This window comes from Lithobates pipiens, unplaced genomic scaffold (genome assembly GCF_037356315.1).
Source record: "Lithobates pipiens isolate NorthernLeopardFrog02 unplaced genomic scaffold, aLitPip1_a1.2 Scaffold_8, whole genome shotgun sequence".
Classification (NCBI taxonomy): Eukaryota; Metazoa; Chordata; class Amphibia; order Anura; family Ranidae; genus Lithobates; species Lithobates pipiens.
Window position 1 is genome coordinate 61554511 of NW_027507903.1, and position 22730 is coordinate 61577240.

At 42.9% G+C, this 22730-nt stretch overlaps 1 protein-coding gene across 1 annotated transcript in view; it reads left to right on the forward strand.

Moving 5' to 3' along the window:
• Positions 1–22730, forward strand: part of TRPM7 (transient receptor potential cation channel subfamily M member 7) — a 177420-nt gene that overhangs the window by 97370 nt on the left and 57320 nt on the right. Inside the window, 4 exon segments of the mRNA XM_077473924.1 lie at positions 2314–2488; positions 2813–2939; positions 11994–12178; positions 18182–18314. Coding sequence (XP_077330050.1) covers positions 2314–2488; positions 2813–2939; positions 11994–12178; positions 18182–18314 — 620 coding nt within the window.

The following is a 22730-nucleotide window of genomic DNA, read 5'->3' on the forward strand; positions in this document are numbered from 1 at the left end:
GCAGGAAGTAGGCTGAGGGGTTATAGCCAGAGGGACCGCCCCCTGGGCGGAGCTACGCAGCCTTGCTGTTTTTACATGTGTTACATGTTCTGCCTAGTCCTCTCTTGAAGGTGGCGTGATAACCCTACAGTCAAGATTTAAAGGAGCTGTGTCCGTCAAACTTCAGAGAAAAGGATTTTACGGTGAGTACAAAAATCCTATTTTTGTACTCCCAATAACATCCTTTGCTTTTTTGTCTATTGAGGGACATGGCTTCCTATCCTCCATATACGGTCTTCTTCGGACTACTTCAACTTAAGAAGGTGTATGTTATAGCCTTTAGGGTGCTGGCTCGGTTTCTATGTGTCTAGTGTCTATTTCTCCTATAGGACACAGTATAACCCTTGGTTGCTTTTGAGTAATGAATCTGTGCCCCTCAGTGAACTCGGACCTCTCTGTTTGTCCTGTTTACCATTATCATTGAAAGTAAAAGCAAATCCCAAATTTTGTGGTGTTCCCAGAAAAGTAATAGGGAGGAAATCTTCCAATGGAGAGACTAGTTCTGGTGACCTGGGGCGCCCCAAGAAATTCCCTTAATTTGCAGGGATTTCCTCTCCCTTCCTGTGGGACAGGAAGTGAAGGTTAATCTCCTCGATGGGACACAGGTGGCAAAAATAAACCTTACAGTGATTTTAACCCTCCTTTGCTCTATCCAAAATGGAAAAAAAAAGATTTGCCTTTAGTTCTACTTTAAGCTATACCAGTTTATAATATGCAGGTGAACGTTCATTTTTCTGTCTGGCTCACAGAATCACCAGCCCTCCTAATTGGAGTGGCAAAGGGAAAAAGTAAGAGGCAGCATGCTTTCCTCTTTGTCTAGTGCAAATGAATTGGCCATTCATGTCAGCTCAGAAAACATGAAAGGCCCATTAATTTGTGTGTCCAGGCAATTCACAAATGTACCACTAAACATCATGCTTTCTTTTTTTTTCTCACTTTTTGGAGTATGTCCCATTGATTCGTTTACTATGTTCCTTTGCATTTATTGAAGTGTAGCGCTACCCATGCATTAGCCGCTGGTTCCCCCTATTTCTGCACAGCCAAGCAACACACATTTCCAACTTGCATCCAGACACCATAAGTCATCCCATGGGCTTGGTTTTGTTGTTTTATTGGGGAAAGCAACTTGGATAGGGTATAGGGATTATGAAATGTCCAACTTGACGAAATGTCAGGTGAGGACAATTTCCTTCTCTATGTATGAAAAAAATTAAGATCTCTATACAAAAATGACAATCCTGGACTGTACTCCCTCTGGAATAAATGAAGTCTCTATGGATCAGTCACAAGATCCTTTACGGACCAGAAGCTCTCAGTCCCTTGTAAAGAATTAGCACAAAGTTGAAGACTGTATGCAGAATTATCTTGTCTCCTCTATAGAACTTGACCCAGTTCTGATGCTTGCAGATACTACCAGCCCACCTGGCTGCTCTAAAGAGCTCCTCTAGACAAGGGATTGGGATTTAGCACATGCTAAAAGCATGCTACGTTCCTCCCCTTGTATGCCCCTGGGTGTCCTAAGGTACTCACGCTGTCCTTTGCTCCCTGCTGCACTGGGTGGCCTGGGGTCCCCTCCCAGGCCACGCGACTGCAACCTCAGCACTGTATCTTCCACTTGACTCCCCTGCTGGCCAGGTTACACCATATTGAAGGGCTGACCCAACCACCCTGCCAGGCCCTCTGCCTGGGGATTGGCCAGATTCCCTCAAGTATGCAGAACAGGACCTCCTGGCCTCTGCCAACTAACTTCCAGAAGCTTCTCCAAGCTTCTAGGTTCAGGGGGAGGTACCAGAGACCTGCCCCATCACACGATCCAGCCTGAACTGCAGTAGCCCAACCTAATTTAAAGTCTCACACAACTACCATGAGCAGACAAAATACATTTACCTACACTAGTTCCCCACTAGAGCAGTGGTTCTCAACCCTGTCCTCAAGTACCCCCAACAGGCCATGTTTGCAAGTCTTCCTTTGTCTTGCGCAGTTGCTTTAAATCCGAGTCAATGGCTTGGTATTTTGGGCAGCTATTTCATCTAAGGGAAATTCCCAAAACATGGCCAGTTGTGGGTATTTGAGGACAGGGTTGAGAACCACTGCACTAGAGTGTGCTACAGAAGAAACTTGATTTTTTTTGTATTCATTTTTAATTTTTATATTTGCCCTAACATGCATTTTTATTATGTATGCACTTAGTTCCAAAATAGGAAAAAAGCCTAAATTAGAACGTATTTCAGAGTAATGTTAAAAAAACAAACTATGGTTTTCCTTTCATTTAAGGTCTCAAACATGTTCTACATAGTTGTCATAATGGCTGTTGTTCTTCTGAGTTTTGGAGTTCCAAGGCAAGCAATTCTATACCCACTTGAAGAACCAACTTGGATGCTTGCAAGGAACATTGTTTTTCAACCTTACTGGATGATCTTCGGGGAAGTGTATGCATATGAGATTGATGGTATGTTTCATAACGTATTTACACATTACACATTTTTCTGCTTGTTGTCCCCAGAGCATCAAATGAAATAGTCTGATTTCATAGTGTAATTCAAAAGCTAGTGTTGGGACAGAGGGGTGTGTGATTTACACCTGAGTTTCTGGAGGTGTGTGTGCATGTATGGATTTTATATGAACTTGCAAAGATCAAAAATGGAATATCATGTTGCAAGCAGCTGAGATGGTGATATTTATTTTTCTTTCTTTTTTTTTTTTCTTTCTTTTACTTGCATACATTTTAAAACCTTTCACCTTTTGCTTTTTCTCATGCTCCCCTTTTTCATAGTTTGTGCCGAAAACTCTGAAGTGAAAGAACTTTGTGACCTGGGAACATGGTTGACACCGTTTCTTCAAGCTGTCTACCTCTTTGTACAGTACATCATTATGGTGAATCTTCTGATTGCATTTTTTAAGTAAGTCCGTTTTGAGGTTGCTATTCTAGATCACAGCTTGTTTATGTGTGAATGCCATAAAATCTTAGAATGTTATAATTCTATCTGTCGGTGCTTTTGGACTATTGCTCTAGTTGCTCACCTCCTCCTTCCCTCCTCCCTTCCCTCTCCTTCTCCTCCTCCCTCTCCTCACAGGAGAAATTAAGTAAAGTATCGTTCTATAAAAGGAGAACTGGGGCGATCACAATACTAGCCCTTCTGGCAGCTAACAGCGGACATCGTCAACTAGAATTGCTTGACCAGTTTTTCCAGAGGGGGGAAAGAGAAGAGAAAAGAAAGGGGGGGGGAGAAAGGTATAAGAGAGTCCCTATCATTAGGGCGCGTCTCTCCTGGGCTCTGGGTGTTAGCAGTGTACAGGGTGGAGGGGGTCTCATGGAATCATGGGGGATCCATTCGCCGGTGCCATGGCTCCCCTGTCACTGTATGTCTGTCTACTCAATCTATTAGTCTAGCCATCATGGAATCCATAACCTCTACGTCCTTAATTCTGCTGTAAAGATCAGATAATGATGGGGGAGTTTTGTTGTTTCCAGTGGAGGGATACTAAACATGTGGCTGCTGTTAATATTTGTGTTGCCAGCTTTTTGGCTAGTCCGGAGAGTGTGGGGAAAGGGAGTCCCAGTAAAAAGAACTTAGGGGAGAGAGGGATGGAGAGTGGAGGAGGGATGGACAGCTCCAGTAGATGTGGTATATCGTGCCCCGATCTTGGAGACACCTCCAGCAGCGATCCGAGGCCGATGGCTATATAGTATGCAGGCATGACGGAGTTAAGATACCAGTGAAAGAGCACCTTATATGAGTTCTCTTTGTAAAGTGTGCATATAGAGCTCTTGGCCGCCCATCTCCTTAGTCACCCATTGTTTGCGGGTTAGTTCCTCTCCGAGGTGTTCCTCCTATCGACGCATGCATCTGTTTCCCCCTAGTGACCATATCATAGGAGTTTAGAAGTTTATATATGTCTGAGGTCAGTCCTTTCTGTGTGGGGCCGAAAGCACTAAACATCCAAATGGGGTTGGCTCAGAGAATTGGAGGGTTGGAGTGATGGTGAGTGTATAGTGCCGTATCTGGAGGTAGCGAAAGAAGGCACTATGGGGAAGCTTGTGTTTAACTCCCATCATTTGTTATGCATTCTGGTACTTTTTTGTGTCGACAAATTGTTTGGTTGCAGCAATACATAATAACAATATAAAGGCCAGCTAAACAAGTACTATGCACTAAATCTACAGCCCTTAAAATGCTTGTAAACCTCAGACATGAACACAGCATATCCCTCTGTCTCAAAAGCACTAAGGTAATTTCTGTCTGCTGCCTCCTTTCTCTGCTAATCACTTCTGACAATTTTTCCTGACATTAAAGTCGGGTACACACAAGCCGAATGTCAGTTAACAGCAGCTTTAAAAAAAAAAAAAAAAACTGCTGACATTCGGCCTATGTTTATATCGGCCTGTCCGACAGAAGCTGGCCGGCCGGCTTCTGTCAGACAAGAATGTTAGAAAACCATAATTTGACTGACTTTCGATCAGTGCCAATTGCAGAGAGTGCTAATCGAAGTGGGGGTTCAGTGCCAGTTTGTGCAATACTATTAGAACAGGTAACATGTTTATTTTAATTAACACTTTTTTTTAGCTTTACAATCACTTTAAATGGGGGCAATTGAGCAACAGTGTCTCATGGAGCTCCCCATTCCAGATCCGTACAGTGATCGGATTAACCGGGACGTTACCCACTCTACACTTACTGGAGCTGCTCCATCTAGACATCAAGAGCCAGTGGGTGTATTCTGCCTGCAGTAATTGTGCACCATGATGTGGGGGAAAAAACGAGAAGAAGCGGGCGCTTCAGAGTCCTAAAATGGCATCCAACCTCCTCTCCAGCAGCAGACACCATAATGCACTGCTGAAAAATCCAAGACTACCAAAAAAGTTCCTCCCAGGGACATTTTATTTTATATCCACAAGCTGCTGGGCTCCAACGGTCAGGAGGCAGAGAGGGCTCTAGATGCAGCCTTTGCTGCTGCTCAAGCTTTGCCACTGCTCAAGGGAGTACAATCACTTTAAATGTGGAACCACTTATTTTCACGTTTCAGGGACAGTGTAGTTTCTGGAAATGTCCTTTCTGTCTGTAGCTGGCAGATCAAACCTTAAAAGAACAATAACCTTGGTTATTGTGTGCATTTCATAATTCAATGGATTGCAAAGAATACATTTATAATTTAATAGCATCTTGCAGTGCCTTTAAAAGTATTCGTACCCCTTCAAATTTTCTACATTTTTTCATGTTACAACTAAAAACGTAAATGTATTTTATTGGGATTTTATGTGATAGACCAGGGGTAGGCAACCTCATAGAGGTGAAGATCTACCTGAACAACGTGGGAGAAGTGAGAGATCACCGGGCATAGTGTCGCCTAATTACGCCTGATTTAAATCCCTAGTTTCTGTATTACTGTGCCAAAATCGTGTGCATTGCATGGCAATCATGGGTTTAAATCGGCTGGTGAGGAGGCAACATATCAGGAATGTATATGCTACACCCACTTACCATGACAGGGCCTATAACTTGCTGTGCCTGCAACATGTGTACACCCCTGGCCACTGCAGTTAAAAGGGGTACCTCATAACTTTAACCACCCCCCCAAACTGCAACTGTAAATGGATCCTTACTGTTCTGAGCCCCCTATAAGGCTGCTTTCACACTAGAGTGCTGGGGTTTACCTGCATCTTGGGTGTAGCGCAGTGCATCTGAAACTTTCCTGGGTAAGCTGGGTTTTGCAATAGACTTCTATTATATCCTGCAGGTGTGGTACACTTTCTGAAAGTGCACCAAAACTCCTGCATTCATAAAGTGCACCAAACCCACAGGATATATTAAACGTCTAGATGGCTAAGAGCAGCAAACCCGCAGGAAAGCTACAGATACACTGTACTCATGGTTTGGTTAAACCGCAGCACATTAGTAGGAGAGCAGCCCTATACTATTATGCCCAGTGTATTGCTTCACAATGACCTGAAGATTTCTTCTTTCCTGCTGCTGGCATCACTCTGGAGACCACTAGCCAGGATAAGAGATGGAGTGCAGTTGGTATCACTATGCATGGGACAGGAGCCAGCACTACAGAGGACGCATCCGCTTGCTTCCTACTACACCTCCAACTTTACAAGTAATCCCTCTGCATTGCACTCTGATGCTCTTGAATTGCAGGTCAGCAAGCCCAGACCGCAATCTACCGGTCACCTATCCGCAGTCCAACTGTGTGCAATTTATTCTCGGTATAAATGCAGCTATTCTGTGATGCCCTCAGAGGTTTGTTAGAGAACCTTGGTGTACAAATCGCATCATGTGGAAGTTTAAAGCGGGGGGGCTGAATACAATTGCATACCACACTTTTCACATATTTATTTGTAAAAAAAAAATTAAAACCATTTATCATTTTACTTCCACTTCACAATTATGTGTCACTTTGTATTGGTCTATCACATAAAATCCCCCAAAAAACATTTACGTTTTTTAGTTGCAACATGACAAAATGTGGAAAATTCAAGGGGTATGAATACTTTTTCAAGGCACTGCGAGGTAGATCTTTTAGAGGTGCTAGAGAAGGGGTGGTGCCTCTGTTTTCTAGTTGTTGAATAAAATGTGGGAATTGTCTAAAGAATTACTAGGGATAAAGGTGTTTATTTCTTTTACACCTGACCTTGCCCTCTGGAAATGGGGTATTTTAAAATTTGAACAATTGTACTGTAATGATTTTCTTTAAAGCATTTCAGCATCGGGAAGACTGATTTACCTTTTATTTTTGTACATAAAAAAAAACGGGCCTACCCTGCTAGGTCCTCCCAAAGGGACTAGAATGTAAAAAAAATAGAAAAAAAGATAGTAACCTGGCGCTCCCTATATAGTGAGAAATGACAGTCCTATCAATTAAATATAGTGAATAGTGATGTGGCTAAAACAAAATAAATGTGAAAGACAAAGTCTGAAAAGCGACAAAGAAACTACTAAGTCGCCTTACAGAGTGCTAAACTCCTTAGTTGCTACAGTATAATATAATATAATACTATGTGACATAACAGATATTAACAATGTGATAATAAGCCGTGATATTCATACAGTGCCAGAAAAAAACACCAATAAATGGCATAACAATTGCATAAAAAATATCGCATGAAAAATAAGTAAATAAATTATAAAATATATGCAAATAAATGAACCAAGTCCAGATTATAATGTCCAAAACCATGCAAGTCTAGCAAAACCAAAACCAAAGTCTTTGGTGATTATAAAGTGCTCAGTGACTTCCTATTGTAGTGAACGCAGGAAAAAATCCAGGTGACTTTCGGGGCTCCCCCTTGTGGTCCCCCATTCACCAGCTGAAGTAACCCCTGCAGGGGTATTACGCATGTAAAGAGGGTTGGTGCCCAGATGATGTTCTAATCCTAAGCATCCGATATTCAGCTGTTATAGATCATTCAAGGGTATCTCTCTCCTGGATTCACCTGATGTGCTCAGGGGGCAGATCTCCCAGCTGTATAGGTATCCAACTCCTTACTCTCACCGCTCTCTGATGCAGCCAAGGGTATGCATACGAGAAAATATAAGGGCTCCCATAGTGTAGTAAAAGGTTTTTGGAAAAAATTATTAGAAAAAGTATACATTATATAAAAAGCGCTAACAAAAATCGTAAAACATCCATGAAAAAACTGTTAAAAAACAGGTTTTCCACAAATAAAGATAAAAAGTCCTCAAAAACCAGATCTAGCCAAATCCTGGAGATCTGCCACCATTCATTTAGATCTGTTTAAGGCTGAACTATGTGTTGGATCATGGTAAATGAGTATCTTTCAACCTTCCTGAATGACAAAGTGAAATTATTTGGCAAGTCTTGAGATGCCTTTATCAAATATTTGACTGGTGGTTCTTTTGCTGCTCAAGCTGGGTAGTACCCTTGGATTGGAGGGTTGGCATGTGGTACTTTTTCTCTTTCTATCTTGTTTTTTTTTGCTACTTTCTATTTGTCTACCTGTCATGTACTGGCATGTCCCTGTCAGACCTAGTGGGACATCCACTGACCTTACCAGGATTGCAAGGCTATCCTCCCCTTACCGGAGGTTGTTTGAGACCCTGTAGTCAGCTGGCAAGCTGGGGCTCTTGCTGGTCCCTCTCTTCTCACTCTCATATTTAGCAGATTGTCCTATGATACATATTAAAACCTCTCTTGTTGGTCATAAGAGACTATGCTTTTTACTTGCTTAATTGAACTTATGCCTCGTCACATTGTATCCCCTATGCATATGCAGTTAGTTTTTCTGGGATATTGGCTAGTGAAGACCTCCTATTTCTTACATTTGTAAATATCTTATACATGTGGAGGATTTATTGCTTTGTAGCTCTTGTGAATCATCATAAAACATTGTACTTTATTTTCCTTGAAATTTCTAATAAAAATCATTGGAAACAAAAATCATTTCAACAGCTGCAGGAAGAGTTAACAATACTTAAAGATTTTACCAGTATTTACAACTAGTTCATGCGACAGGCTCCCAGTAGAGGATAGCCCGTATGAGATATAAGATCCCAGTAATGGAGAAAGTGGTGTTGTCCGATTTATACAAAGTTATTTCCTCCTATATACAACATTCTAAACCATACATATCTGATAAAACATCCCCTGAAATTCAGAGAGCAATGTTATTGAGACAAAGGTAATGTGGAAGAGTGAATGGAGATATTAAGGGTGATTTCCCCTGTCTCTATATCAGCCTTTTAGAAAAGTATCTTTAATGTATTGTTTATAGGATGTATAGAACTCCCAATTCACTTTAGAAATTAGGATAGCATTATCTGTACTAGATCTGAACAGGCACTGGGAGATCTCATTCATTTTCTCTAGATGTCCTAAACTGATAGAATGTATTGAACATATTTCCAATCTTATTTGAAGAACAAGTTTTGTAGGTAATCCATATACATGAAGTTTTCGGCATCTAGAAGTTCTGTAAAATTCATCTTAAATTTGGTAATAGTAGTACATTGTATCTTGTTGTGCGGATGCATGATTTATATATGCATATGTTGTATTTAACATTTCTGATTGTAGTTATATTCACATTTCTAATGTATGATCTTTTTTATGATTTATTTTCAAGTTATCTAATATGTGTTCTTGGTTTCAGTTTATGTGATATATCACTATAGATTAGCTGGCAGCTGAGGAGTTTTATTGAAGAACTTTTCATGCTGTAAGCCAGCCTTTTTCAACCAGGGTGTCTCGAGGTGTCTTCAGGGGAGCCTTGGCAAAGTACAAGTTTGCAAAAGTGTATTTGCTTTAGAAGAAGAAATCACCTCTAGCGTTGGGAGTCCTACATGTGTAGATGTTGCTGCATTATGCAAAACCATTAGAATAGTTTCGTTTTTACATTTTAGAATAGGGTGCCTCAAGAATGTCCATAATTTCAAAGGGTGCCTTGACTGATAAAAGGTTGAGAAACACTGCTGTAAGCACAGTTTTATTTGATTGCAAGCATCCTGAAAAGTTGTACCTCCTAGCTCCTGCTAGACTTGTATCCATTTGGTAAACTTCCATTTGGTAAAAATGTTGTTAAGTGCTCTATTTCTTTTATAGATCCTTCCATATCTTGACTTAGCAGGACAACTACTATATAGGTGAAGGATGCATATGCTTTTATAGACCAGATTGAATAGTGGTTGGAAACCCCACCCAGAACTGTTTTCGTTAGGTCCTGCCTTGCACTCTGTGCTGACTGCGATTTTACTTTATCAGAACATTCCTGACGGGGTGAAATCCCTGAAAAGGCCTTTAACCACCACTGCCAGCAGATGGCTCTATCGTTAAATTTAATTTGTGATGGCTTAATGGCCTCTTACCTATCTCTTCTGTTAATGCATATGCAAAGGGCACTTTTGGCTAAAGTGCTGCACTGTGGATTCATCTTGTAAAAAGCATTTGATCTACACACCCTTTAAGGGACTAAACCTCTTTGGATCAGCCCTAGATGTTCTCTAATGAAGGATGTTACTAGTGGTACAATTATGCCTTTTTCCCAGTGGTAGAAACCTAAGGAGCAGACTGCAATGTTGTCTACCTCTCTGACCATTAAATAGCATCCTTTTTGTCTACTCCCACCTACCTCATGTCAGAACCCTCCAAGCCTGCCTTCCCATTCACCCACTAAGTGGCAATTCAAGTGAATCCTCAGATAAGCCCAAAGCATGAAAGTACACCCCAAATTGTCAGAGTTGGGAATGTCTGTTGTCCTTTGGGTCTGGTCATGGACAGGCTAGAGTGTTCCTTCCCCAGGAGAAAACATCAGACTCTTTCATCTCGAATCCATCTGAATGTCTAGATTAGCATGAGATTCCTAGGGCTCATATAAGCCTCCTTTTGAGGTAGTTCCCTTTGCCAATTTTCACTCCAGACCTCCGCAACACAAGGATCTGGCATTGTGGGATAATTCAGTCCTATCTCTGGACAGGCCAGTTCAGTTAAGGCTAGCCCTGGCTTGATGTTTCAGGAATCTGGCTTGATGTTTCAAGAATCCCTGGCTCTGGGAGATCTTGGGCACCTCTTTGACACTGGGAACTTGGCTGTTGGAGGGACCTCATCTTCCCATGAACGTTGAGCTATAGGCAGTTCAGCTGTTCTGTAATTGTTGGACCAACCTATTGGATGGCCATCCGATCTTGAAAACCCAGGGGGGGGGGTTCTCAGGATCTGTGTCACAGGTGAGGAACACCTAAAGTAGACCTCCTAGCCTTCAGTTTTAACAACAAACTGGGTAGATCTATGTCCAGGTCCAGGGATCCACTGGCAGAAGCAGTGGATGTTCTGAAGGCTCAGTGGTATGAGAACACACTAATGCCTTTCCAACTCTGACATCACTTCTTCACCTGCTGTGAAGGACAAATCCAGGGCATTCTGGTAATCCTATTTTCTCTGAATTGGCCCAGTTGAATATGGTGACTGACCTGGTAAAAACAAGCAGAGCCACTGTGGGTCCTGTCAAATCATCTGGAACTACTATTTCAAGGCCAACTTGCCATCTTACCTGGTTGTTAACTTTTTACCACTTCCCGACCGGCGCGCGCTGATGTAAATCGGCAGAATGGCATGGACAGGCAAATGGGCGTACAGGTACGTCCCTTTTAATTTGCCGCCATGCCATCTCGTTCACGCGCTGGCCAGGACCTCCATGAGTCCGATCGTGGGTCCTGCAAACTCGATTGCCACGGGGATACCCGCGATCGTCTCACGGGGAGGAAGAACGGGGAGATGCTAATGTAAACAAGCATCTCCCCGTTCTGCCTAGTGACGGTGTCTCTGATCTCTGCTCCCTGTCATCGGGAGCAGAGAACAGTGACGTGTTACACACAGCCATAATGTCGCAGTCACGATAAAAATCGCAGATACTAGTAAAAGAAAAATAATAGAAATGCCATAAACTACCCCCTATTTTGTAAACGCTATAGCTTTTGCGCAAACTAATTAATAAACGCTTATTGCGATTTTTTTATTTATTTTTTATTACCAAAAATATGTAGAAGAATACGTATCGGCCTAAACTGAGGGAAATTTTTTTTTTTTTTAAATATTTTTGGGGTATATTTATTATAGCAAAATGTAATAAAAAATGTTCCTCTGTCTCAAGCCTAAGATCCAAAGGATATACTGATCAGCAGTGCTATAGCTGGAGGCATTTCTGTACAACCACCCTGCCCGGCCAAAATTCAATCCACGTATGGCTGGCTTTAGACTGCTTTTTTGATGTGCTAAACATTTAAAGACTAAGATTTGCCTGCCTACCCTGTGCTGGCCTCCTTTTTGTTTGTTTGCCAGTGTCCATTTCTCCTATAGATGGCAGTATATCCTGAAGGTTTAAAACTTCTTTAGTCTTCATGGACTACAAAAAAATGATTTTACTATGAACACAAAAGTCTAGTTTACAAAGTAAAAAATACTCAACTTTATTCTGTTTTCCCTTACCTCTTTTTTCGCAGCAATGTATATTTCCAAGTAAAGGCTATTTCAAACATTGTATGGAAGTACCAGCGCTATCACTTCATCATGGCTTACCATGAAAAGCCTTTTTTGCCTCCACCGTTGATCATCTTCAGTCACTTGTCTTCTCTGTTCTGCTTTGTATGTAAACGAAGAAAGAAGGACACCTCTTCACATGGACCAAGTAAGTTTTAATGTCCTGCTTCTTAATTTCTCATTAAATTGTTCCTGTGACATACTGAAGATTTTTCCACTGTTTGCCACTAGTTCTTTAACCGCTTGCTGGCTGGGCCATAGCCGAAAAATGACTATAGCGTGGTTGGATAGTTCTGGGAGGGCATACTATAACGTCCTCCTAGAATTGCGCTCCTGTGCTCAGGAATATCTGACAGTCGGGTCTCTCAGACCCGGCATGTCATGGATCTGGGTAAAGGGCCAATGATCACTCTGTCCAGTGACGGAGTGATCACATGTAAACGAACCGGAGCATGTCTGGTTTGACTCCTTTCCTCACAACCTATCGGTGCAGTGTGTGAGGAGCCAGTGCAGCAGTGCTGTGGGCTGGATCTGAAGTGCCCACAGCACTGATCTGTGGCCATCCCTGCCTCATCCATCCACATTTATGCTGAGCCATGCTCCACCCCTGGCTCATCCATCCTCATTCATGCTCATCCTTCCAAATTTAAGCTCAGCCATGCTTCATCCCTAACTTATCCATCCACATACATGCTCTGTCCCTGGCTCTTCCATCCACATTCATGCTCCATCCCTGGATCTTCCATCCTCATTCATGCTCAATCCCTGGCTCATCCATCCACACTCATGCTTCATCCCTGGCTCATCCATCCACATTCATGCTCCATCCCTGGCTCATCCATCCGCATTCATGCTCCATCCCTGGCTCATCCATCCGCATTCATGCTCCATCCCTGGCTCATCCATCCGCATTCATGCTCCATCCCTGGCTCATCCATCCGCATTCATGCTCCATCCCTGGCTCATCCATCCGCATTCATGCTCCATCCCTGGCTCGTCCATCCGCATTCATGCTCCATCCCTGGCTCGTCCATCCACATTCATGCTCCATCCCTAGCTCGTCCATCCACATTCATGCTCCATCCCTAGCTCGTCCATCCACATTCATGCTCCATCCCTAGCTCGTCCATCCACATTCATGCTCCATCCCTAGCTCGTCCATCCACATTAATGCTCCATCCCTAGCTCGTCCATCCACATTCATGCTCCATCACTAGCTCGTCCATCCACATTCATGCTCCATCCCTACCTCGTCCATACACATTCATGCTCCATCCCTGGCTCGTCCATCCACATTCATGCTCCATCCCTGGATCGTCCATCCACATTCGTGCTCCATCCCTGGATCGTCCATCCACATTCATGCCCCATCCCTGGATCGTCCATCCACATTCATGCCCCATCCCTGGATTGTCCATCCACATTCATGCCCCATCCCTGGATCGTCCATCCACATTCATGCCCCATCCCTGGATCGTCCATCAACATTCATGCCCCATCCCTGGATCGTCCATCCACATGTATTCCCCATCCCTGGATCATCCATCCACATGCATGCTCCATGCGTGGCTCATCCATCCACATGTATGCTCCATGCGTGGCTCATCCATCCACATTTATGCTCCTTCCCTGGCTCATCCATCAACATTTATTCTCCATCCCTGGCTCATCCATGCCATGTCAGTGCTCATCTGTGCCACATCAGTGCCAGTACAGTTCCCATCAGTGCCAGTACAGTTCCCATCAGTGCCTAACAAAAGTGTAATAGAAAGTCAAATTAGATTGGAAATGTATGTCCCTAGAACACTTGTTGGTGCTCCCTGCATGTTGGGTCTCTGTATGTGGCCAGGCCGGGTAAAAGTCTCACATGTGGTATCGCCATACTCGGGAGGAGGAGCAGAATGTATTTTGGGGTGTAATTTTTGCACATTTTCCAAAGACTTGTGGGAAAAAAATTATGTTTGTGTAAATGTTCAAGAGACTCTGTGTGCCTCATAGAATATACGTGGGGTGTTTACTTTCCAAAATAGGGTAATTTTTTGGGTGTTTCCATTGTCCTAATGCTCCAGAACCTTCAAAATTGTAAGAGGTAGTCTGAAAATGATATGTGTAATTTATGTCCCTAGAACGCCTGATGGTGCTTCTTGCATGTTGTGTCTCTATATGTGGCCTGGCTGTGTAAAGTTTCACACATGTGGTATCGCCATACTCAGGAGTAGTATAATTTATTTTAGGGTGTAATTTGTGGTATGCATATGCTATGTGTGAGAAATAGCTTGTTGTTATGACAGTTGTGAAAAAAAGAAAAAAAAATCTTCATTTTGCAAAGAATTGTGGGGAAAAAAATACTTAAAAAAACTCACCATGCCTCTTACTAAATACCCCGGAATTGTCTTCTTTCAAAAAAGGGGCCATTTAGGGGTATTTGTACTTTCTTGGATTGTTAAGGGCTCAAGAAATAAGCCGTCAGTACGTCAGTTGTGATCAATGGCCACAATTTATTAAGAAAAATTACTAATTTTCAAAACTTTATAACAGGAAGAAAAATGCATTTTTTTATTTTATTTTTATTTTTTTTACAAAATGTGTGGTATTTTTCCATTTATGGTGCAAACAAACCCAGTGGTGATGAAATGCCACCAAAAGAAAGCTCTATTTGTGAGGAAAAAAAAGGACAGAAATTGGATATGGGTACAGTGTTGCATGACTGAGTAATTGTCATTCAAAATGTGAGAGCACTGAAATCTGAAAATTGGTCTTGTTTAGGAAGGGGGTTTAAGTGGCCAATGGGCAAGTGGGCAAAGTCCTGTGGGCAAACAATTGTTGCATGGAGCCCCAGACCAAGGAAGCTTGACAGTTATTTTGTGTTTCTTCCAGTTGCGAATAATTGCACCAACTGTTGTCACCCTCTCACCAAGCTTTTTGGCGATAGTCTTGTAGCCAACTCCAGCCTTGTGTAGGTCTACAATCTTGTCCCTGACATCCTTGGACAGCTCTTTTAGATTGTATTCTGATTGATTGCTTCTGTGGACAGGTGTCTTTCATACAGGTAACAAGCTGAGATTAGGAGCACTCCCTTTAAGAGTTCTCTTAAGCTGTCCATACACCTATAGATTATCTGCAGATTTTCAATGGTTAGATGGGAAAAGTGGGAGATTCCTCCATCCACACAGTTTAGCGAACATGGAGAAATCTGTTGCACTTTTTCCATCTAACCATAGAAAATCTGCAGATAATCTATAGGTGTATGGCCAGCTTATATCTCAGCTCGTTACCTGTATAGAAGACACCTGAGAGCCAAACAACTTGCTGATAGGGGATCAAATACTATCACTCATTAAAATGAAAATTAATTCATAATTTTTTTGAAATGCGTTTTTTCTGGATATTTTTGTTCTTTTTCTGTCTCTCTCACTGTCAAAATAAACCTACTATTAAAATTATAGACTGATAATTTCTTTGTCAGTGGGCAAATGTGCAAAATTAGCACGGAATCAGATACTTTTTCCTTCAATATACAAATTGATGCACTAATGCCGCGTACACACGATCGGACTTTCCGGCAAATCTGTCCGACGGACTCAATTCCTATTGGGAAAACCTCTAGTCTGTATGCTGGTCCGACGGACCAAATACAACGCAAGGGCAGCTATTGGCTACTGGCTATTGAACTTCCTTTTCTAGCCCCGTCGTACGTCATCACGTTCAAAACGAACAGACTTTTGAACGGACTTTAGTCCGTTTGTGTGTGGGCAAGTCTGTTCGTTTGGAAGTCTGTCAGGAAGACCGTAGGGCCTTTTTTGCCGGAAAGTCCGGCCATGTGTTCGCGGCATAAGAGTTGCCTGAAAATCTGTTCATATATGATAATTTTTCTAACAAATAGGTGGTCTTTCAAGAAAAAGGATATCTAATATATTAGCACTAAGCTAATGAGCAAGTGTACTGTTCTAGTTAAAAAAAAAGTCTATAGCTGTATACCTCTGCTGCAGTGCCTAAGGTCATCTCTTGGGCTATAGGAATGGATCCTAGATTCCGTTTTCATTCATTTTTATAGCCTCAGAACCATGCTTACTAACCCCTGCTTATTCAGTAAACACAGACTTTAGAAGCCATGCTCCATTCATATAAACCTTCCATAAGATTGGTCAGTATCAGCACTTACACAGGCTTAAAGGCTTAAGCTGAGTTGTTTGACGTTGTTGTCATTTTTTAATGTTTGCACTAGTAGTTTTTTGTATCCATTCATTTAATCATTTTCATTAAAGTTGTTTTTTAAGTCCAGAATGTTCCTTAATATGGTTTTTTGGTGATCTTTAATCCCCATTTCTTTTCAGTTTATGCATGACCTTAAGGAACCATACCTGTTAATTTAGATGGGGGCCCCAGCATAGGGATACGGTTCTGACCTTGAACCACCCTGTGCATCAACCGTCTGGCTAGGTGTGTCTTTATACAGTTTTGATTAAAGTTCACCTTTTGGGCAAAAAAAATAAAAATGCACGTGATTTTGCAGGTAAAAAAATGTGCATTTATTTATTGTATATTGCATCCTAGGAGAAAGGGGAGGTGCATCAATGCAGCCTTATCAGTGTCCATCTGCAGCCTTGTCCATCGTTGTAGTCTTGCCCAGTGTCCATATGCAGCCTTGCCCAGTCTCTTTGCAGCATTTAAAATTGGCGCTGATCTCCGCTGACTGAGCAGAGAGGAGCGTGCAGAGCCAAGATACACAAAGCTGAGTACTTCGGCTAGACTCGGCCTTGCTCACAGTCCCCCCCCCCCCTTCTCCACTGATTGCGAGAGGAGAGGAGCAAGCGCCACCGACATACAGAAAGCTGAATGGACTCCTCTCGCAATCAGTGGAGGTGGGCAGGACTGCAAGAGGGGCCGAGTCTAGCCGAAGTACACTCGGCTTTGTGTATCTTGGTTCTGCTTGCTCCTTTCCTCACAATCAGCAGGAGATCGTCGGGGATCGGCGTATAACACGCAGCCACAATTTTTCCCTGATTTTAAGGGGAAAAAGTGTGTGTTATACGCCGATAAATACGGTAACGAAAGTGGTAGTAAATTATTTTATTACCTGAAGTAAAAAAAAAAAAGCTTACCTGAAGGTACAGTGAATATCTCCTAAACTTGCACTGTTTAGGAGATATTCACCCTGCATGCCGCCAGTAATGTCACTGGTGCATGCACTCTGAAGGGACAGCATACCCGTGCCCTCCCTTCACAGCTCCATGCCACGGTCCGTGACTCCCACTCACATGTGCGGGAGCGATGTCATCGTGGCTCGACCAATCAGACGGCCTGTGCACGCGAACCTGAAAGAAAGACCGGGTGAAAATGGAAGCCATGTCAGCGGTCACAGCGCCCAGCTGGAGGGCTTTGTTCTAAGGTAAGTATTTTATAATGTGCTAGCATGTGATGCATACTAGCACATCATGCTTTTTTTTTCCCACAGGGGATTGTTTTTTGTGGTTTTGTGTGTGTGTGTGTGTGTGTTTTTTTTTTTTTTTTTTTTTTTTTAAGGTGGAGCTTACTACCGCTTTAAGCAAATTCAAAGATTCATGATTGGAGAGGAGCATAAACTGCATTGAAATCAATTTTAGTTGTTGTCATATAGCCTAAAATTTGTACATTGCATTAAAAAGAAAGCGGGCACAATTCTACAATAGCCTTTTTTTTTTTGGCTTGCATGTTTGCCCCGTGTTTATTCATATTGCCCAGCCGTCTTGGACTCTTTGAGGTGTCCTCATTGTAATACAATGTATACTAATAAACATGAACAAAAAAGGGGGATCGATCCTTCTTTTTTTTTTCCTTGGATCTATCCCTTGCATTGCAGTCTGCACACTTATTTTTAAGTAGGTTAATTATGCATATGAAATAATGAACTGTTGAGTTCATGAGTAATCCTTAAAATCAACATTTGCTGTAACTTGTTTTGGATAAAAGTAGGAGGTATGCTAAATGATATAAAATGGGGGGGGGGGGGGGGAACAAGCATAGTTCTCTCTTGTAAGATTATTTGTTCCAGCACACTCATAAAACTGTATAGGCCTGATGTTATATGGTGCTGGTGTTCAGGTAATGTACAACCTCTTAGAGATTCTCTAAGTAATCCTTTTTTTTCCTTTTTTCTTTTTCCCTTAAAAAGAACTGTTTCTAACCGAGGAAGACCAAAAGAAGCTTCATGATTTTGAAGAGCAGTGTGTTGAGATTTATTTCAATGACAAAGATGATAAATTTCATTTGGGAAGTGAAGAGAGGATACGTGTTACTTCCGAAAGGTAACGCATATGACACAAGAAAAATGTGCACCTCAATAGGCTCATGACATCATCATTTCTTAATCGTATATCATGGGACACAGAGCCATAGTAATTACTATGTGGGTTATAGGCTACCTTCAGGTGATGGACACTGGCACACCCTAAGACAAGAAGTGCACTCCCTATATAACCCCTCCCACTACTGGGAGTACCTCAGTTTTTTTCACCAGTGTCTAAGGTGTTGGTCACGAGTAAAGATGTGCTGTGCTGATCTCCACTGGAGCAATCCTTGCTGGGGCTAGCTATGCAGCTGGATCCATTCAAAGTGTCTTTCTAGGCCGAATTGAATGGTACCTGGGCCTTGTGGCGGAAGAAACGAGGTTTAGCCCGTAACGCTTCTCTTTCTAGAGATCTGGACCCTGGGATCCAGTGCTTTTGTTTTTTTTTAGCCGTAAGTTTTTTCTGGCAGGGTGCTATTACGGGTCCAGGAGTGCAGATCCCCCCAATAAAAAAAAAAGAAGGGGCCCCAGTTCCTGAAGGTTTTTTTAAACAGAGCCCACCGCGAGAGGTGAAGATTGGGTCTGTTGGTTTTACCACAGTAATCCCTGCGGCGGGAATAGTAAGTGGAGATTTCTAAGGAATTTTAAAGTTTCTTATGAATTGTCTCCTTTTAAAAAGTAAATGTTGTCATGCCTAAAAGTCACCACTGGGGGCTGTATAGACCATGTACCTTGTCATGCTTTCTCAGATCATGCTGTGTCCGCAGAAGCTGCAGCTTCCTCCGGCTAGCAGTCACAGGACTCCGGTAAGATGTGGGGGGGGGGATTTTTTTCTAAACACCTCCCACCTGGACAAAAGCTCTCCCCCTCTCTGAGTAGAGGGAGAAGCCAAAACGATCAGCGGATGCCACCACGTCCTCCACCGCCTCTGTACAGCGCTTTGTCACAGCCTTCCTCTTCGCCGCCCTCCTCCCACACAGACGTCAATCCTGTTGGACAGGAGGCCTGCACTTGCGTAGGAAAACACTTTTTTTGAAGAGGAGGGGGCACGGTGGGAACACAAAGTGGGCGTGGCTTAGCACAGCATTGGCGTGCAGCAACGTCCAGCGCAGGGGTACCTTTACAAGGCCCCATTTTTGTTGCTGACTGCAGCTGTCGGAGAGACACAAAAGCTAAAAAGGGCCATGTAAGTGGTGACACAGGCATTCCTTTGGCACATTTACTGAAGCATCAGGCTGAGCGTTAATAGCGACAGTTGCTGGACTATTTGCTCAAGCAGTGAATGTGATTTCTTGTAGTACTTCTGCATTTGTGCATCGGGCTATGGTCAGAAGGGGAGGTAGAGACACCCCAAAAACTCATCTCTACGATGGCATTCTCCCCTGAGAGGGGGTGGCCCGGTTAGAGTGAGTCATCAGGGTTATCAAGTATTGCAGTTGTTTTCAATACCGCAGCCCCTGTCTATATTACTGGAGAGGGTTTTTTTCCTCAAGCCGTAATAGGATTGGCTAGCAGCTTTAATCGCACTGTGGAGAGGCTGACGACGACTCTTCTGAGGGGTCAAATTCACAGGGATCAGCTTAACAGTCTGAAAGATTGATGGTGCATTTTTGCTACTCTTCTTTGAGTCGGTTGATATGCCCACTTTTTGTTTGGGTTTACTAAAGCCTCCACAAGCTGTGCATGCCTTTCCTGTCCATCCATTGCTGGAAAGGCTTATGTAATCTGAGTAGGATCACCCAGATCAGCATTTTTTTCCTCCTATAACACTTTATCCTATGGAGGAAAAATTCAACAAGTGAGGGATACCTGCAATTGTCGCTGCAATATCCTCTGTGAATAAAAGTTTGACTCGTCCGGTAGACAATGCTCATATGCTTAGGGATCCAACGGTTAAGAAGTTGGAATTCCTATTATTTAAAAAAAAAAAAAACTTTTTCTTTGACTCAACCTGTGCTAGCAGCACTTGGTGTATGTCAATCATTGAGAGAACAGTTTAAACAGGTGCTCAAGGTTATTTCTGATCAGCAGTCCAGGATTTAGCTGAGTTACCAGCAGCACTACGTTTGGTGATAGACGCCATGAGAGATTCTATTCTTCAAGCCTCGAACCTTGCGCTTGGGCTGGTGCATAGGCATAGAATCTTGTGGTTGAAAGATTGGTCAGCCAAAGCATCATGCAAAGCTCCTGGCTAGTTTTCGTTTTCACGGTAAACAGCTGTTTGGGGATGATTTGGATAAATACATCCAAAAAATCCCTATATGAAAAAGTACCCTTTGCTAGTTAGTAAGAGGAGTAATCATATTTCATTTTAAAAAGTTCCTCCAGTGCCAAGAGCATTTGCCTCCAAGCAGTCACGACGGCCTCAGCCGTCAAATTCAAGAGGGGAACTGGAGCCTCCTTATAAGGGGGCGCTCCCGCTCACTCAAGTGGGGGGGAAGACTTCTGCAGTTCTCACGGGTCTGGTAGGAAGCGTTTTGGGAGCCTACAGCCACATCACCCTGAAAGCGCCCAATCTCGTCTGATCTCAGAGGCTAAGCAGGGTCAGGCTTGGCTGGTACCTGGATGGGGGAACACCTGGGAATGCCGGGTGCCTTAGGCTCCAAACGGATAACTTCCTCAATAACTCTAGGGTACAAACTTGAGTTCCGAAAGTCCCCCGTCTACTAATTTTCTCAGATTTCAGAGGAGAAGTCATCTCTCTTTAAAGCATTAGATCATCTTTTATCTTAAAAAAAATGATCTTAGTGGTTCCCATGCAAGAGCAGGGATTGTGGTTTTATTTAAACCTTTTCACGGTACCAAAACCAAATGGGTATGTCAGACCCATTCTAGATCTCAAAGATCTAAACCAATTTCTGAATATCCTTTGCAGGAGGTTGTTGGGAAAGATGGTGGCTTCATTCCAGGCCGTTCCTTATGCTCTGTTTCATTTGAGGCTGCTGCAAAACCGTATCTTTTTGGCTTGGAACAAGAAGATCCAAGCTCTAGATTTCCAAAGTATCTGTCTCCATGGTGCGCCGAAGCCTCAGTTGGTGGTTGATAACCAAAAATCTGCAGAAGGGAAAATCTTTCATACCAGTTACCTGGAAGATGTTAACAATGACCTTGCCCATCAAAATTCTAGAGATCTGGGCAGCGTGCTTGGCCCTTAGGGCCTGGATGTTCAGGTTACGGAATTGTCCGGTCAGGATCTAATCCGACAGTGCCACAGCTGTGGCTTATATCAATCACCAAGGGGGGCATGAGAAGTCTTGCGGCCCAGAGAGAGGTGAATCATAACTTAACTTGGGCATAAAACAATGTACCCTGCCTATCAGCAGTCTTCATTCCGGGCATGGAAAATTGGCAGGCAGACTACTTGAGTCGCCAACAGTTGTTCCCGGGAGAATGTTCCCTTCACCCCGATATCTTCCTGGCAATGCTCCAAAGATGGGGGATCCCAGACGTAGATCTGTTTGCATACAGGTTCAAGAAGAGAATCAACAACTTTGTGTCAAGAACAAGGGATCCGCTAGTGTGCTGAACAGATGCCTTAGTATTCCCTGGAAATCAGTTCTCACTGATTAATGCATTTCCTCCTATTCTGCTGCTTTCACGACTGCTTCACAGGATCAAGCAGGAAGGGAAATCTGTGATTTTTGTGGCCCAGAAGATCTTGGTATGCAGAGATCATAAAGATGGCGGTAGGGGACTCATGGACCCTACCACCACATCCAGACCTTCTCTCGCAAGGTGTGGTATTACATCCTACCTTACAAATGCTGTATTGAATGGTTTGGCTATTGAGACCCACATTCTGAAGAAGCGTGGGCTGTCAGGTGCAGTGGTATTTACCTTGGTTAATGCAGGGAAGCTGGCTTCCAGAATCATAGATTATAGAGTCTGGAAAGCTTATGTCTCCTGGTGTGAATCCAGGAGTTGGCACCGCAGGAAGTATGTCATAGATAGAATGCTTGACTTCTGTAGATGGGGTTAGAAATGAAGCTGGCCTTGCGTACTATCAAAGGCCAGGTTTTGGCCTTACTGGTATTATGTCCACAACCACTTGCTTCACATTCTTTGGTTAGTAGCTTAATCTTCCAGTTAAGTCACCCCTGAATTCTTGGGACTTGACGTTAGTTCTGTCAGCATTGCTGAAACAGTCTTTTTGAGCCGATACAGCATATTCCCTTGGTCCTTTTGACAACTAAACACATTTTCTGGCAGCCATATCTTCTGCAAGAAGGGAGTCAGAGTTGGCGGCTCTTTCTTCTAAAGAGCCATATTTGAGTATTCACAAGGATAAGGTAGTATTGCGTCCTCATCCTAACTTTCTACCGAAAGTAGTGTCTAGTTTTTCGCCAAACCAGGATATTGTTCTACCTTAATGTTCTGTTCTGTTCTATAGAAGGGAAATTACTACATGCTCTTGATGTGGTGAGAACACTCAAGG